At 60.1% G+C, this 15,648-nt stretch overlaps 2 protein-coding genes across 4 annotated transcripts; both read right to left on the bottom strand.

Moving 5' to 3' along the window:
• Nucleotides 1–615: 615 nt before the first annotated feature.
• Nucleotides 616–4,774, bottom strand: LOC135317673 (class I histocompatibility antigen, F10 alpha chain-like). Its single transcript, XM_064474096.1, has 8 exons — nucleotides 4,651–4,774; nucleotides 3,934–4,197; nucleotides 2,919–3,194; nucleotides 2,570–2,842; nucleotides 2,386–2,487; nucleotides 2,200–2,232; nucleotides 1,869–1,901; nucleotides 616–1,690 (listed from the first exon to the last, which is right to left on the bottom strand). The coding sequence occupies exons 1-8, from the start codon at nucleotides 4,712–4,714 to the stop codon at nucleotides 1,677–1,679; spliced, it is 1,059 nt and encodes a 352-aa protein (XP_064330166.1). The 5' UTR covers nucleotides 4,715–4,774; the 3' UTR covers nucleotides 616–1,676.
• A 7,359-nt stretch (nucleotides 4,775–12,133) lies between these two features.
• On the bottom strand, nucleotides 12,134–15,444 carry LOC135317672 (class I histocompatibility antigen, F10 alpha chain-like). Of its 3 annotated transcripts, XM_064474095.1 has the most exons (8): nucleotides 15,353–15,444; nucleotides 14,639–14,902; nucleotides 13,609–13,884; nucleotides 13,260–13,532; nucleotides 13,076–13,177; nucleotides 12,890–12,922; nucleotides 12,559–12,591; nucleotides 12,134–12,380 (listed from the first exon to the last, which is right to left on the bottom strand). In XM_064474095.1, exons 1-8 carry the CDS (start codon nucleotides 15,414–15,416, stop codon nucleotides 12,367–12,369), a joined length of 1,059 nt encoding a protein of 352 aa, XP_064330165.1. In that variant the 5' UTR covers nucleotides 15,417–15,444; the 3' UTR covers nucleotides 12,134–12,366. The 3 variants fall into 3 exon arrangements, with proteins under 3 accessions (XP_064330165.1, XP_064330164.1, XP_064330162.1); XM_064474094.1 differs by lacking the exon at nucleotides 12,134–12,380 and having other exon boundaries at nucleotides 12,441–12,591; XM_064474092.1 differs by lacking the exons at nucleotides 12,134–12,380; nucleotides 12,559–12,591 and having other exon boundaries at nucleotides 12,598–12,922.
• Between the last annotated feature and the right edge of the window lie 204 nt (nucleotides 15,445–15,648).

Genomic DNA, 15,648 nt, shown 5'->3' with positions numbered 1-15,648 from the left:
TTTCAAGAGTGCCCAACGACAGGCCAAGGGGCAACGGGCACAAGCTGGAACACGGGAAGATCCACGTCAATATGAGAAAAAACTTCTTCCCTGTGCGGGTGCCAGAGCAGTGGAACAGGCTGCCCAGAGAGGTTGTGGAGTCTCCTTCCCTGGAGACATTCAAAAACCCCACCTGGATGCGTTCTTGTGTCCCCAGCTCTAGGAGTGCCTGCTCAAGTAGGGGGGTTGGACAAGATGATCTTCAGAGGTCCCTTCCAACCCCTACGATTCTGTGATTTTGTGATTCTGTGAGTCGACGTCTGCTTCCACTGTGACTCCTTGACTACAAGAGCAACCATTTCAGTTCAGAGTCAAGTCCCTGGTTTAGTTGCAGTGACCGTTTGCCTGTCCTCGAACCAGAAAACGTTCCTCTCAGAGCCTGTTTGTGCGGCCTCAGAGCAGACCTTCTTCTCAGCACCTGTCTGTCTGCTTGGCCTCAGAGCTCACCTCCTCCACCACAGGACACCGTGTCGTGGTTTAGCTCAAGTGGGCAACGAAGCCCCACCCAGCCGCTCGCTCATTCCCACCCACTGGTATGGCGGAGGGAATCAGAACAAAAGTGGGGAAACTCATGGGTTGAAGTAAAAGAAGTTTAATACGTAAAGCAAAAGCTGCGCACACGACCAAAGCAAAACAAGGAATTCATTCCCTGCTTCCCATGAGCAGGCAGGTGATCAGCCACCTCCAGGAAAGCAGGGCTCCACCACGCGTAACGGTTATTGGGGAGACAACCGCCATGGCTCCTTACGTTGCCCCCCTTCCTCCTCCTTGCCGCAGCTTTATATACTGAGCATGACGTCGCATGGTATGGAATATCCCTTGGGGCAGCTGGGGTCAGCTGTCCCAGCCGTGTCCCCTCCCTGCTTCTCGTGCACCGGGCAGAGCACGGGGAGCTGAAAAAGTCCTTCGCTACTGTAAGCACTACTTACCAACAACTAAAACATCTCCACATTGTCAACACTTGCTTTAGCACAAATCCAAAACGTAGCCCCATACTAGATACAACAAAGAACATGAACTCAATCCCGGCTGAAACCAAGACCACCGATACCCATCTAGTTCCTGACAAAAGCTGGCCAGTCCCCCTCAACCCTCTCTCTTCCATTTGTATCCTCAAGTACAACATGATACGACCTGGAATCTCTCGCATTAGTTTGGGTCATCTGCCTGATGGTGTCCACTCTCAACCTCTTGCTCAACCCCCCATCTGTTCACCAGGGAGACAGAGTGAAAACAGAGGCGGCCTTGACGCTGTGCCGACGCTGTTCAGCTCCATGGCTGCGTTACCAATGCTGGTCGGTCACAGACCCTACGCACCGCACCGTGCTGGGCTGCTATGGAGAAAACCAACCCTACCCCAGCCAAAACCAGCGCAGCCCTCGACCCGAGGCTGCGAGAACAGACCTGCCACTGGGAGAGGAGAAACAGCTTGCAAGAGAATAGAGAACAGCCAAAAATAAAGAGAAAATCTGGAAGTTCAACCAGCCAAAAGAGCCACCACTGTACTAGGGGTGGGCAGGAGCAACACAACAAGGTATCTGCAGGCAGCTCCCAGCCTCCTCCAGCACCCCTCTGCGCCCAGCCCGGGAGCGGGCAGGGGGCCGCATCCAGCCATGTGCCAGCCCCTCGTCAAGCGGTCAGATGGGCATCCCTGCAGGGACGGGAGGAAGAGACAGTGTCACCCAGGGACACCTCCCTCTCCCCAGCTCTCTGCTCTGGGGTCCTGCTGACCCCCTCCTGCAGACCGCTCTTGCTCCGGCTGCGGGTCCCCCAGGGGAGCAGGGAGAGCTGGGGTCACCCCGTCCATCCCCCCTGGTCCCACACCGCACCTGAGGCCGCGCTGCCAGAGCCCCCGTCCGTGCCTGCAAGAGAGAAAAGGCCGTCAGGCGCCAGCCCCGGGCTCGCCACGGGCACGGTGCACGTGCCAGGAGCAGCCCGGCAGCCATGGCCGCGCTGCAGCCACCGGGAGAGGAGGATGGTGCCGCGAGCACCGGAGGGGAGACACAACCTCTTCCCTACATCCCCACCACGGGGCTTTAGAGAGGGGCAGCACAGGGAGGGTGGGGGATGGGGAAATGCCGGCAGCGGCCAGAAACCAGAGCCACGAGACCGCCCCGGCGCTGGGCAGCGGCTGGAGCTGGACCCGACCCCGGTACTCACGTGACGCCTTGTCGTAGCCCTTCTTATTCTTCTCTGCAGAGAGAAAGAACTATCAGCACCCACCGCGCTTTGCCACCAAGCTCGGGGGTTCCCCAGAGCACTGCGGCTTGTGCCCGCAGGGCCTCCCAGCCCCCGAGGCCCTGCCTTCCTCCCACACCCTCTGCCTCACCGGCCCCGGTGCTGTACCTGATTTCCACTTCCAGAAGGTGAATCCAGCGATGACGGCGGCGACAGCCCCGATGGCAAGAGCCACCGCCAGCACGATGGTGAGCAGGTTGGACTCCGGCTCTGGGGGAGAGGAGGGTCGTGAGGAGGGGAAGGGGAACCACCCCAGCCCACCGCTCCACGTGCCCAAGGCCACCGGGCTCACCCCACGCAAAGAGGCCGGGCTCCAGCAGGCTGGCGTGTTCCACGCGGCACCGGTACTTGTCCTTGTCCTCCGGGCGGGCCTCAATAGAGGCCCAGGTGTAGTAGGTGCCGTCGCTGTTGGGCGCGACGCTGCCCCACTCGGTCTCCGCGTCCCTGACCTCGCCGTCCTTCAGCCAGCTGACGGTGATGGGCCGCGGGTAGAAGCCGTAAGCGCGGCAGTGCAGGGTCAGGATCCCCTGGGCCTCCTTCCCCGACACTCGGACCGTGGGGGGCTCTGGGGAGGGGGTGGCAGTGAGGGTCAGCACACGCACCCGCAGCGCCCAGTCCCAGGGTCCCTGTCTCGCCCTCACCTTTCCTCTCCAGCACGGCCCGTCCGTAGCTCACGTACTTCCTCAGCGCCTTGATGCAGTCGTTCTCCAGGTAGTGCTTGTGCTCTTCAGCGAAAGTCCCGTCCTCCTCCCACCTCCTCTTGGTGATTTGTGCCACGACATCAGCCGCAGTGAACGTCATCGTGTTCATGTCGAAGGCAATGAAGTCCCTCCCGTCGTACGCCATCTGATAAAACCCCCTGGTGCTACCGTCCTCCAGGAGGTCACAGCCGGCCATGCGCTGCAACGTGTGAGTCCCTGAAACACAACCAAGGGATGGGACTGAGGGGCTGCTGCTGTGCCCTCGTCCTTATGTGGGGAACGGACACCCCTGGCAATGCCCCCACTCCAGCCCTGTATGTGGCCTGGGGAGACTGGGTACTGGCACCAGAGCTGCCCCCTGTCCAGCACTCGGGGTGTCACCTAAAGCCGTGATGCAGACCCCCTGCACCCAGGAGGTGCACCCAGCCCCATGGCAGCCTGCGACAGCGAGGGCCTGGGATGGGTCCCCAATGCTGGGGGTGGGAGAAGGAGACGGGATGGGGTGGGGGAAGCTGCTCTGGCTCTGCCTTGGGGGCCTGAGCACCATGGGGAGGGGGACAAGGGGCTGGGAGACCCTCTGCTTCTGGGCATCTCAACTGCCATCAGGATGGCAAAAGACAGGCACGGAGCGGCCAGGAGGCTCCCGGCTAGAGCATGGGATCCTGGGTTGCTGTGGTGGTGGGGATGCGCTGGGCTGGGTTGGCCAGAAGCCCCCCGGCTCTCTCAGAGGGGACCCCAAGCACTGTGGAGCTGGGACAGGGCAGGCGGGACCCCCTCACACTGGGGGACAGGGTGGCTGGGAGCCCTCTGACAACGACACGAGGCAGGGAAGGGCCGGCACAAGCCGGGACAGTAGCGTGGGGGAGGGCAGGGCCTTGAGGGGTGGGTTGGGAAGTCTCCCATCCCACGGAGTCCTGCCCCAGCCCCATGGAGCCCCAGCCCAGCCCGCGCTCACCCCCGCTCTGGTTGTAGCGGCGCAGCATTCTGCCCAGGTTCATATAGTCCATCTGCTCATAGCGCTGGGCGGTCTTGGTCCGGCTCTCCCAGAACGGCTCATCCATGTTGGCCGCCATCCAGTGCGCCTTGGGCTCCACGTGCCCCATCTCGCTGTCGTAGCGTGCAAAGGGGTTCTGGTCCATGTATTCCACGATCGTGAACTGGGGTACCCCCGGGCTGGGCTCCGACACCGCAAGAAAGAAGTAGCGCAGGGAATGGAGCCCTGTGGGGACACGGTGGGGGCGGTGAGAGGTGGGGGGCAGCGGGGCTTGTGGGGGGACAGGGTTGAGGGGGTGAGGGTGTCCATGTGCAGGGATGGAGAGTGAGGCTGGGTGAGGGGCCCAGGGGAACAGATAGGGGGGAGCGGGGGAAAGCACCTCGAGGGGAATGGGACGGTTGGGGAGTGTTGGGGAACAAGGTGGGGATGGGTGAGGGGTCCTGGGTGCCGGGAAGGGAAGCCCAGGTGCTTCCGGATGTGGGGGGGAGGGGGGTTGGCCGGGAAGGTGGGTCCAGGGAGGTCCGTGTGCCCGGGGGAGGTTCCCTATGCCCAGGCAAGGGAGTTCGGTGGGGGCGGAGGAATGGAGGGGGGCCAGCGGGGGGGTCCCGGTGCCCGGAAAAGGGGGTACAGGGGGGTCCCGGTGCCCGGGGGCGCTCCCGGGTCCCCGCCCGCGCTCACCGCTCGCCGCCCCAACGAGGACCCCCAGCAGCAGCCCCAGGCCCAGCGCCCGGACCCGCTCCATCGCGCCGCGCCGCTCCGGCCCCGCCGCAAGCCCCGCCCCTCGTCGCGATTGGCGCCTCCGCCGCCCGCCCGCCAATGGCGGCCCGAGGCGCGTCGGACGTCACCGGTCGCCGGGCAGATCCCGGCTCGGCAGGTTGGGAGAAGCGAAAGCGAAAGCGAAAGGCGGAGGCAGCGCGGGCGGGGGGGGTTTATTGCGGGGACAGTGGACTTCCCCCCCCCGCCACCCCGCATCTCCCGGGACCTGGACCCCTTCCCCCGTGTCATCCCAGCCCTCAGCCCACCGCACCCCTCCTCAGGCTCAAAGACCCCCCTGCACCACTCCAGACCGGGTTCACGCCAGGGACTCCCCAAACAGCAGCCCCCCCGCCCCCCCCCCCCCCCGGTGTTGTCCCCTTCCCCCGGGGCACGCCGGGACACAGCCACTGATGATATAACGCGTACCTGCTGCACCATGGCTTTATCTACAGCCACAGATGCTGTGAGGTGTACCTTCTCCAGCGTGGAGTTACCCCTGGGCCACAACCCCTTCAGGGGTATTCCTGCTGCAGCACAGACATAACCACAGCCGCAGGCACTTTGGGATACACCACTCTGGCGTGGGCTTATCCAGGGCCAGAGACGCTTCAGGGTGTGCTGCTACCACGGGGGCTCATGCCCAGGTCGCAGTCCCTTCGACCCGAGTTCATACTGGCGTTCCAGCCTGCCCAGTACAGCAGCACAGAAACAGCAGCCACGCGCTGGCCACCTGCCAGCCTGGCCACGGCTGGTATCAGAATGATCCCAGGCGCAGCAGGGTGAGGTGATAAGCAACACAGCAGGCAGCCAACGCAAAAAGCAGCCACTGACGAGCACGGGGCTCTAATACGCAGTGAGGCAAGCAAGCCCCATGGCAAGCCCAGGTGCCAGCCGATTAATAACCAAAGAGCAATACAGCTATAAATTCTGTCTAGCGCATTCCAGTCAAATCTGTCATTATGTCAAACCCTCTGAGCCTCACGTTGGGCGCCGAAAAGGACCGTCGTGGTTTAGCCCCAGCCGGCAACTAAGCACCACGCAGCCGCTCGCTCGCTGCCCCTGGTGGGATGGGGGAGAGAATCAGAGGGGTACAAGTGGGGAAACTCATGGGTTGAGATACAGTTTAATAGGTGAAGCAAAACACTAATAGTAATAACAATAATTAGATAATGAAAAGGAAAAGCAAAAGGTGAGCGCGCAAGCAAAGCAAAACAAGGAATTCCTTGGCTCCTTCCCATGGGCAGGCAGGCGCTCGGCCGTCTCCAGGAAAGCAGGGCTCCATCACGCGTAACGGTTACTCGGGAAGACAAACGCCACGGCTCCGCACGTCCTCACGCCTTTCTTGTTCCCGCAGCTGTGAGTGCTGAGCATGACATCACATGGTATGGAATATCCCTTTGGTCAGTTGGATCAGCTGCCTTGGCTGTGCTGATCCCGGCTTCTTGTGCCCCTGGCAGAGCCTGGGAAGCTGGAAAAGTCCTGGACTAGTACAAGCACTACTTAGCGACACTTAGCACCTACTTAAGAACAACTATAACATCAGTGTGCCATCAGCACTATTCTCATACCAAATCCACGCACGCTATACCAGCTACGGCGAAGCAAATTAACTCTGTCCTAGCCTAAACCAGGACAGGCTCCAGCTCCTCCTGTTTGTTGCCCCTGCTGCGTCCATTGGCGCAGATACACTTGAGCCGGGCTATCAATTTCACCCCCAGCACTGGCACGCCGCCCCTAGGCTCCTCTCTGGTGGGCCTACATCCCCCTCCCCATTCGAACCTAGTTTAAAGCCTTCTCGATGAGCCCCGCCCAACTTAAGTGCAAGAATCCTTTTCCCCCTTTGAGAGAGCTGAACTCCACCTGGTGCCAGCAGGCCCGGTGCCGTGTAAACCTCCCCATGATCAAAACAACCAAAATTGCACCCATGGCACCAGCCTCTGAGCCACGTGTTTATCAGGTGAGTTTTCCTGTTCCTTTCAATATTCTTGCGCCACATGGGTCGTGCGCACTGGGCTTCATCTGGATCTTGGGGTGACTGTTGATTTCCCAGCTCACCATCAATCACCTCAAGCACGGCTAATTCCTTCAGGTACTGGATACCTTCCTCCACGGTGCTCCATTTTCCTGGCGATATATAACCCCTTCCACGAAGGGACACTGTCTCTCACTCCAAACAGGAGTCGCCTCCAGAGGCTGAGGGCTTGTGTCCCTTTTCCAATCGCTTTGTCAATGCCCCCTTCCCCAGAAAGGGACCCCAGTTGCTTGGCTTCCTTCCCCTCTAATTCCAGGCTCCTGTCCCCGTTATCCCAGCATCGGAGCAGCCAGGTGACAACGTGCTCGCCCGAACGACGGCCAAAATCTTTTCGCATCTCTCGTGGCTCACTCGAGGACAGGGATCGGGTGGTTTCTGTGTTGTTTATGAGTTCTTCCTCTTCCTCCTCCTCTCCTCGTGATGGCCCTGCTCTTCCATCATGTCTTGCTAAACGAGTCGACTCTCACTTCCGAGACTTCTTCTTTGTAGAGGGGCGACTGATACTGGCACGGGTTGATTCTCTGATTCGGCTCCAGGGCCGGTTGTGGGGGTTTGAGTGGCCACAGTGTTTGTTGCTTTCCTATTCTTTGTCCTTTTAGATCCAGAGGCCGTCTCTTCCCCTTGGGGGCACCGAGCAGTGTTAAACAGGGCTGGGTAGGCCTGGGCCGGGCCCCAGCACATTGCAGTGGTTTGCATCTCTCTGGCATTGCCGGGGTGGCAACATGCTTCCTCCAACTGTTCTGCTAATCTTTCAGGATTCTGCACGTGTTCAGGGGTGAATTTCCAAAGCAGTGGAGGTGCCCGCCATCCCAGGCATTTCCCCATGCTATCCCACACGCCCTGCCTCCCATAGCTATCCAGCCCCGGGGCAGATCGCTGGATGATATTCTTAAGTTGTTTATTAACCTTAGAACCGAAACCGCCTGCCAAAGCAATACCACGAGATGTATCTGAACTACCCAAGGCTGTTCAAGGTACTGAAAAGCTGTTGTAATGAAGGAGGAGGCCTTACAGAAGACGGTAGCTAAGGTGCCAGTCTGTATTTCCTGCATCAAAAACCTCTCAGAGGAGGAGGTATAATTGCCGATTGTCTCCATGAGGTGGCAGCCTGGCTTCCATGCAAGACCCAAGTAACCGCTAACGCTCAAGGCCAGTGTTTTAATAACAACTCTCCCAAGCAAAACACCTCTAATCACCGCAGAGCACAGCAGACTACACAAAACGAGCAATCTTGAGCATGTACTTTACAATCAGCATGGTGTAGACTGGAAAAAGTAATGTCGAGAACAGCTGAATCAATGCTGGGACCAGCAACTGTTATTATCTGAAACCCTACGTGCCCCACGTTGGGGGCCAAAAAGGACTGCTGTGGTTCAGCCCCAGTCAGCAACTAAACACCACGCAGCCGCTCGCCCACTCACTTCACCCACCCGTGTGATGGGGGAGAGAATCGGAAGAGCAAAAGCAAGAAACCTTGTGGCTTGAGATAAGACCAACTTGATGATTAAAATGAAATAGTAATAGTACCAATGGTAATGATAATAATAATTATGATAACAGTAATAATAATAAAAATAATGATAATATAATGAAAAGGAAAATATCAAGAGAGAGAAATGAAACCCAGAGCGGAAAAAAACCCCAAGTGATGCAACTGCTCACCACCCACTGGCCGATGGCACCAGTCCCCGAGCTGTGATCACCCCCAGCCAGTCCCCCCCAGTTAACCTACTAGGCATGATGTCATATGATATGGAATAGCCCTTTGCCAGTTTGGATCAGCTGTCTTGGCTGTGCCCCCTCCCCTCCTGGTTTCTCGTGCAAGCGGCAGAGCATGAGAGGCTGGAAAAGCCCTGGACTAGTGTAACCACTACCTATCAACAACTAAAACACCCCTACATTGTGTCTCTCCACCAGCGACCCACGGGCTCACCGAGCTGTGAACAGCTCATGAGGACATTCCCAGTCCAGGCCTACCTGAACCACTCCGACTTTTGCCGCCTGGTCTACTTGCTCCTTGCATTGATGTTCTCCAGCAGCACGGCTCACGGCTCATGGATGTGATGGACCTTTACACCCAGGGGCTCTACCCAGGCAGCAAGGTCCAGCTGCCAAAATGCAGCGTCACCCAGGGCTTTGCCTCTATGACCATCGCTGTAGCCACCCCACAGAGCAGTGGCCACCCTCAACGGGTCAGTACGGAGAAGAGTCCAGGCCACGTTTCTCAGGCAGCAACCTCTAGGGCCAGCTGGGTGGCTTTGACTTCTGCAGCTTGCCTCGAAGGAAGGAAGCTGGAGAGAGACTTTTTACCAAGGCCTCTAGTGACAGGACAAGGGCCGTGGTTTGATACTGAAAGAGGGGAGATCAAGACTGGCCATAAGGAATGTTTTAGGGTGAGGGTGGTGAGGGGCTGCAACAAGTTGCCCAGAGAAGTTGTGGATGCTCCATCATTGGAAGTGTTCAAGGTGAGGTAGGATGAGAGGAAATGGCCTCAAGCTGCACTGGGGAGGTTTGGATTGGCTGTTACAATCATAGAATGGTTTAGGTTGGAAGGGATCTTCAGAGGTCATCTAGTGCAACCCCCCCTGCAGTGAGCAGGGACATCTTCAGCTAGATTAGGTTGCTCAGAGCCCCATCCAACCTGTCCTTGAATGTTTCTAGGGATGGGGCATCTCCCACGTCTCCAGGCACCCTGTGCCAGTGTTTTACCACCCTCATAGTAAAAAACTTTGTACCTACCTTCTGACTAAATCTACCCTCCTTCAGTTTAAAACCATCACCCCTTGTCTGTCACAACAGGCCTTGCTAAAGAGATTGTCCCCATCTTTCTTATAGTCCCCCTTTACATACTGGAAGGCCACAATTAGGCCTCCCCACAGCCTTCTCTCTCCAGGAGGAACAACCCCAACTCTCTCAACTGGGCCTCGTAGGGGAGCGGCTCCAGCCCTTGCATCATTTTTGTGGCCCCCTCTGGACCCGCTCCAACAGGTCCATGTCCTTCCTGTGGTGAGGGCTCCAGAGCTGGACACAGTACTCCAGGTGAGGTCTCACCAGAGCGGGGTAGAGGGGCTGAATGCCCTCCCTCGACCTGCTTCTTTCCAAGCAGCCCAAGATACAGTTGGCCTTCTGGGCTGCAAGCACACGTTGTCAGCTCATGTCCAGCTTTTCGTTCACTGGTACCCCCAGGTCCTTCCCCGCAGGGCTGCCCTCAATCCCTTCATCCCCCAGCCGGTATTGAGACCGGGGGCTGCCCTGACCCAGGTGCAGGACCTTGCACTTGGCCTTGTTGAACCTCATGAGTGAGGTTCTCACAGGCTCACCTCTCCAGCCTGTCTAGGACTTTCTGGATGACATCCCATCCTTCTGGCGTGTCAGCTGCACCGCTCAGCTCGGTGTCATATAGGAAAAATTTCTGCACTGAAAGGGTTGTCAAGCACTGGAACAGGCTGCCCAGGGAAGCCATCCAGCACCTCAGCGTCTTTCTTGTAGTGAGGGGCCCAAAACTGAACACAGGATTCATGGTGCAGCCTCACCAGTGCCCAGTACAGGGGGAGGGTCTCTACCCTGCTCCTGCTGGCCACACTATTGCTGATACAAACCAGGATGCTTTTGGCCTTCTGGGCCACTTGGGAACACTCCTGTGTGATACACCTCCAGCTACAGCAACCCACCGCTGTCCCATTTGATCCCTGAAGTATCTTACTTCCAAGTCAATGCCAAGGATACACGGAGCCTCACACCGGCCGCTTCTCCCACCCGTTTCCCGCTGGGCTGCCCTCGGCTCCCACCTCAGCAACTGGGGGATCCCATGTCACGCTGCAAATCCAGCTGTGTGTCCTCTCCCCTGGTACCCCAATGCCATTAGGGGTCACTGTACACTGGTGTCCACCACAGCCTTATACTTCCATGGGTCTCATGTGCCAGGCCATGAAATCCGCTTGTCCCTTTTCCCTGTCCGGCGGGGGCAGGGCCCCTCGTCCTGACCAGAGCATTCCTTACCCGACTCCCGTAACTGCAAACCAGAAGCCTTTTCACCCTCAGAGGAGCCCGTGTCTCTCTTGCCCAGACTATGTTGCAAGGACTAGTCACCGTTACGGTCCTGCTGTGGTCGGGCACAGCCTTGCCATGGTGCTGGGTGTGGGGTTCGACCCCACGTGGACATACATCCACTGGATCAGGATCAGAAGGAGCAGATGCATCCTCAGCCCATCTACTGCGCCTGGTGAACTGCTCGAAGAAAACCGCAGCAGCCGTCTTCCTGGATGGTCCCTTTCCAGCCACTCTTCTCTCTGCAATTCTGGGGCTTCCAGTACCGAGGTAGGTGCACTGTCCCAGATCCTCGTGTCCTCCTCACGGTCACACAGAGAGAACCACGCAGGTTCTCCTTGAAATGCTGGCATTGGCAGACCAGTCAAAGGACACTCGGTGCCTCAATGTCTGCCCAATCTGCCACCACCGGACTGCTGGCGCTCATCGGTGTGCTCCGTACAAACATCCGCCATACCGACCATGGGCGCTGGGTGCCAGCCCCACCTTTGCAGGCCCATTATTGTCCAGGTCACTGCAGACCACCGACACCACCACCAATGCCCTCAGGTACTGGACACATTCCTCTCTGGCCGATCACTTGCCTCGCTCGGTTACAAGATCTTCCTTGACAGGATACTTTGCCTTCACGCTCAAGAAGAGCCACGTCCAGAGGCGGCTGGTGGCTGCCCCTCTTCCGATCCGTCAATCCCACAGTCCCTAGCAATGGATCCCAGCTGCTGGCCTGCCCTGCCTCCTAGTTCCAGCCTGGCAGCCCCACTATCCTGGCATCGGGGCAACCACGGAGCAAACATCTTCGCCTGGCTGATGGACAAAACCATTCCCTCTATCACAGCCAGGTCAGGGATAGGGACTGGGTCGTTCCTGCCTCTGCCCCATCTCAGGAGGAGCTGCTGCTTCTTTTATTGGCCAAGACAGCCTCCGCTTCCACTGTGGCTCCTTCACTACAAGAGCAACCACTTTAGTTGAGACTTAAGTGCCTCATTTAGTCGCAGTGACAGTTTGCCTGACCTCAAACCAGAAGATGCTCATCTCCGCGCCCGTCTGCGTGGCCTCAGAGCTCACCACCTCCACCACAGGGACATCAACACCCAGAGAGGTCCTGAAGAAATGCTGGCCGGTCTCCCTCAACTGCCTCTTTTCCGTTTTTATCCTGAAGTACCACATCATACAGCCTGGAATCTGTCTCCTTAGTTTGGGTCATCTGCCTGGTTGTGTCCCACTCAACCTCTTGGATCAACCCCCATCTGTTCAATGGTGGGAGTGAGTGAGAAACAGAAGAAATCAATTACAAACTCGGTATTAAAAAAAACCACAAACCCAAAACACATAATACAAAATATTATACACCACTATTATAAACACATCATGCACATCTTTCAATACAAATAAATAAGCGCACACACAGAAGAGCCACAAGAGTGGCCAGCAGTGGACAGGCTCAGTAGGACAAACTCTCTCTGCAGGCAGCTCCCAGCCTCCTCCAGCACCCCTCTGTGCCCAGCCCGGGCGCGGGCAGGGGGCCGCATCCAGCCATGTGCCAGCCCCTCGTCAAGCGCTCAGATGGGCATCCCTGCAGGGACGGGAGGAAGAGACAGTGTCACCCAGGGACACCTCCCTCTCCCCAGCTCTCTGCTCTGGGGTCCTGCTGACCCCCTCCTGCAGACCGCTCTTGCTCCGGCTGCGGGTCCCCCAGGGGAGCAGGGAGAGCTGGGGTCACCCCGTCCATCCCCCCTGGTCCCACACCGCACCTGAGGCCGCGCTGCCAGAGCCCCCGTCCGTGCCTGCAAGAGAGAAAAGGCCGTCAGGCGCCAGCCCCGGGCTCGCCACGGGCACGGTGCACGTGCCAGGAGCAGCCCGGCAGCCATGGCCGCGCTGCCGCCACTGGGAGAGGAGGATGGTGCCGCGAGCAGCGGAGGGGAGACACAACCTCTTCCCTACATCCCCACCACGGGGCTTTAGAGAGGGGCAGCACAGGGAGGGTGGGGGATGGGGAAATGCCGGCAGCGGCCAGAAACCAGAGCCACGAGACCGCCCCGGCGCTGGGCAGCGGCTGGAGCTGGACCCGACCCCGGTACTCACTTGGCGCCTTGTCGTAGCCCTTCTTATTCTTCTCTGCAGAGAGAAAGAACTGTCAGCACCCACCGCGCTTTGCCACCAAGCTCGGGGGTTCCCCAGAGCACTGCGGCTTGTGCCCGCAGGGCCTCCCAGCCCCCGAGGCCCTGCCTTCCTCCCACACCCTCTGCCTCACCGGCCCCGGTGCTGTACCTGATTTCCACTTCCAGATGATGAATCCAGCGATGACGGCAGCAACAGCCCCGATGGCAAGAGCCACCGCCAGCACGATGGTGAACAGTTTGGACTCCAGCTCTGGGGGAGAGGAGGGTCATGAGGAGGGGAAGGGGACCCACCCCAGCCCACCGCTCCACGTGCCCAAGGCCACCGGGCTCACCCCACGCAAAGAGGCCGGGCTCCAGCAGGCTGGCGTGTTCCACGCGGCACCGGTACTTGTCCTTGTCCTCCGGGCGGGCCTCAATAGAGGCCCAGGTGTAGTAGGTGCCGTCGCTGTTGGGCGCGACGCTGCCCCACTCGGTCTCCGCGTCCCTGACCTCGCCGTCCTTCAGCCAGCTGACGGTGATGGGCCGCGGGTAGAAGCCGTAAGCGCGGCAGTGCAGGGTCAGGATCCCCTGGGCCTCCTTCCCCGACACTCGGACCGTGGGGGGCTCTGGGGAGGGGGTGGCAGTGAGGGTCAGCACACGCACCCGCAGCGCCCAGTCCCAGGGTCCCTGTCTCGCCCTCACCTTTCCTCTCCAGCACGGCCCGTCCGTAGCTCACGTACTTTCTCAGCCACTCGATGCAGTCGTTCTCCAGGTAGAGCTTCAACTGCTCATTGTAATTCCCGTCCTCCTCCCACTTCCTCTTGGTGACTTGTGCCGCCGCATCCGCTGCGGTGAACGTCATCGTGTTCATGTCGAAGGCAATGAAGTCCCTCCCGTCGTAGGCCCACTGACTAAACCCCCTGGTGCTACCGTCCTCCAGGAGGTCACAGCCGGCCATGCGCTGCCACGTGTGAGTCCCTGAAACAAAACCAAGGGCTGGGACTGAGGGGCTGCTGCAGCCCTGGGCCTTCAGTGGGGAACAGACCCCCGGCAGCACCCCCACTCCAGCCCTGAGCAAGCTCTGGGGGGGATTGGTCATGGCACCAGAGCTGCCCCCCATCCAGCACTCGGGGTGTCACCTAAAGCTGTGATGCAGACCCCCTGCACCCAGGGCACACCTGGGCTGGCACCCGGCCCCACGGCAGCCTGTGACAGCGAGGGGCTGGGATGGGTCCCCAATGCTGGGGGTGGGACAAGGAGACGGGATGGGGTGGGGGAAGCTGCTCTGGCTCTGCCTTGGGGGCCTGAGCACCATGGGGAGGGGTAAGGGGCTGGGAGAGCCTCTGCTTCTGGGTGTCTCAACAGCTGTGGTGATGGTGAGGGGCTGCCATGGGGCAGCCAGGAGCCTCCCAGTCTGGGGATGGGTTGTTGGGCGCTGGTGTGTGTATGGGGATGCGCTGGGCTGGGTTGGCCAGAAACCCCCCAGGCCCCCTGGCTCTGGCAGTGGAGACCCCAAGCACTGTGGGGCTGGGACAGGGCAGGCGGGACCCCCTCACACTTGCGGACAGGGTGGCTGGGAGCCCTCTGACAACGACACCAGGCAGGGAAGGGCCGGCACAAGCTGGGACAACAGCGTGGGGGAGGGCAGGGCCTTGAGGGGTGGGTTGGGAAGTCTCCCATCCCACGGAGTCCTGCCCCAGCCCCATGGAGCCCCAGCCCAGCCCGCGCTCACCCCCGCTCTGGTTGTAGCGGCGCCGCAGGGTGTCTAAGCCCACGCGGTACACCTCCTGATGGCTCTGTGCGATCTGGGTCGCGCTGTCCCAGTACTGCTGATCCACATTTGCTTCCACCCACTGCACCTGGGGCTCCATCTTCCTCCTCTCGCTGTCGTAGCGCACAAAGGGGTCCTGGTCCACGTACCCCACAGACGTGAACCGGGGTACCCCCGGGCTGGGCTCTGACACCCCAACATGGAAATAGCGCAGGGAATGGAGCCCTGTGGGGACACGGTGGGAGCGGTGAGAGGTGGGGGGCAGCGGGGCTTGTGGGGGGACAGGGTTGAGGGGGTGAGGGTGTCCATGTGCAGGGATGGAGAGTGAGGCTGTGTGAGGGGCCCAGGGGAACAGATCGGGGGGAGCGGGGGAAAGCTCGAGGGGGATGGGACTGTTGGGGAGTGTTGGGGAACAAGGTGGGGATGGGTGAGGGGTCCTGGGTGCCGGGAAGGGAAGCCCAGGTGCTTCCGGATGTGGGGGGGAGGGGGGCTGGCCGGGAAGGTGGGTCCAGGGGGGACCGTGTGCCCGGAGGAGGTTCCCTATGCCCAGGCAAGGGAGTTCGGTGGGGACGGAGGAATGGAGGGGGGCCAGCGGGGGGGTCCCGGTGCCCGGAAAAGGGGGTGCAGGGGGGTCCCGGTGCCCGGGGGCGCTCCCGGGTCCCCGCCCGCGCTCACCGCTCGCCGCCCCAACGAGGACCCCCAGCAGCAGCCCCAGGCCCAGCGCCCGGACCCGCTCCATCCCGCCGCGCCGCTCCTCTCGGCACCCAATCCCGTCCCTCCCTGCTATTAGCACCGCCCCTCCTGCCCGCCAATGGCAGCCCGAGCCTCTTCGGACGTCACTCGTCGCCGGGTGGATGCTGGGTCCGCCAGTTGGGAGAAGAGAAAGCGAAAGCGGCGGAGGCATCATGGGGAGGGGACATCGAGGAGGGGACAGGGTTCACCCGTGACCCCCTTGCCATCCCGCACACCCC

The sequence above is a fragment of the Phalacrocorax carbo genome, chromosome 26 (genome assembly GCF_963921805.1).
Source record: "Phalacrocorax carbo chromosome 26, bPhaCar2.1, whole genome shotgun sequence".
In the NCBI taxonomy this organism is placed as follows: Eukaryota; Metazoa; Chordata; class Aves; order Suliformes; family Phalacrocoracidae; genus Phalacrocorax; species Phalacrocorax carbo.
The sequence above is the reverse complement of the archived record's forward strand: the minus strand, read 5'-3'. Positions and strand labels throughout refer to the sequence as shown.

Excerpts from the sequence above, each read along its gene's own strand:
- LOC135317673 (XM_064474096.1), bottom strand. The coding sequence starts at position 4,714 with ATGGAGCGGGTCCGGGCGCTGGGCCTGGGGCTGCTGCTGGGGGTCCTC. Across the intron at positions 3,195-3,933 it reads CCGCTACAACCAGAGCGGGG|GGACTCACACGTTGCAGCGC; the intron begins GTGAGCGCGGGC and ends GTTGTGTTTCAG. Across the intron at positions 1,902-2,199 it reads GGGCTACGACAAGGCGTCAC|GCACGGACGGGGGCTCTGGC; the intron begins GTGAGTACCGGG and ends TCTCTCTTGCAG.
- LOC135317672 (XM_064474092.1), bottom strand. The coding sequence starts at position 15,416 with ATGGAGCGGGTCCGGGCGCTGGGCCTGGGGCTGCTGCTGGGGGTCCTC. Across the intron at positions 14,903-15,352 it reads CCTCGTTGGGGCGGCGAGCG|GGCTCCATTCCCTGCGCTAT; the intron begins GTGAGCGCGGGC and ends GTGTCCCCACAG. Across the intron at positions 13,533-13,608 it reads GGCCGTGCTGGAGAGGAAAG|AGCCCCCCACGGTCCGAGTG; the intron begins GTGAGGGCGAGA and ends CCCCCTCCCCAG.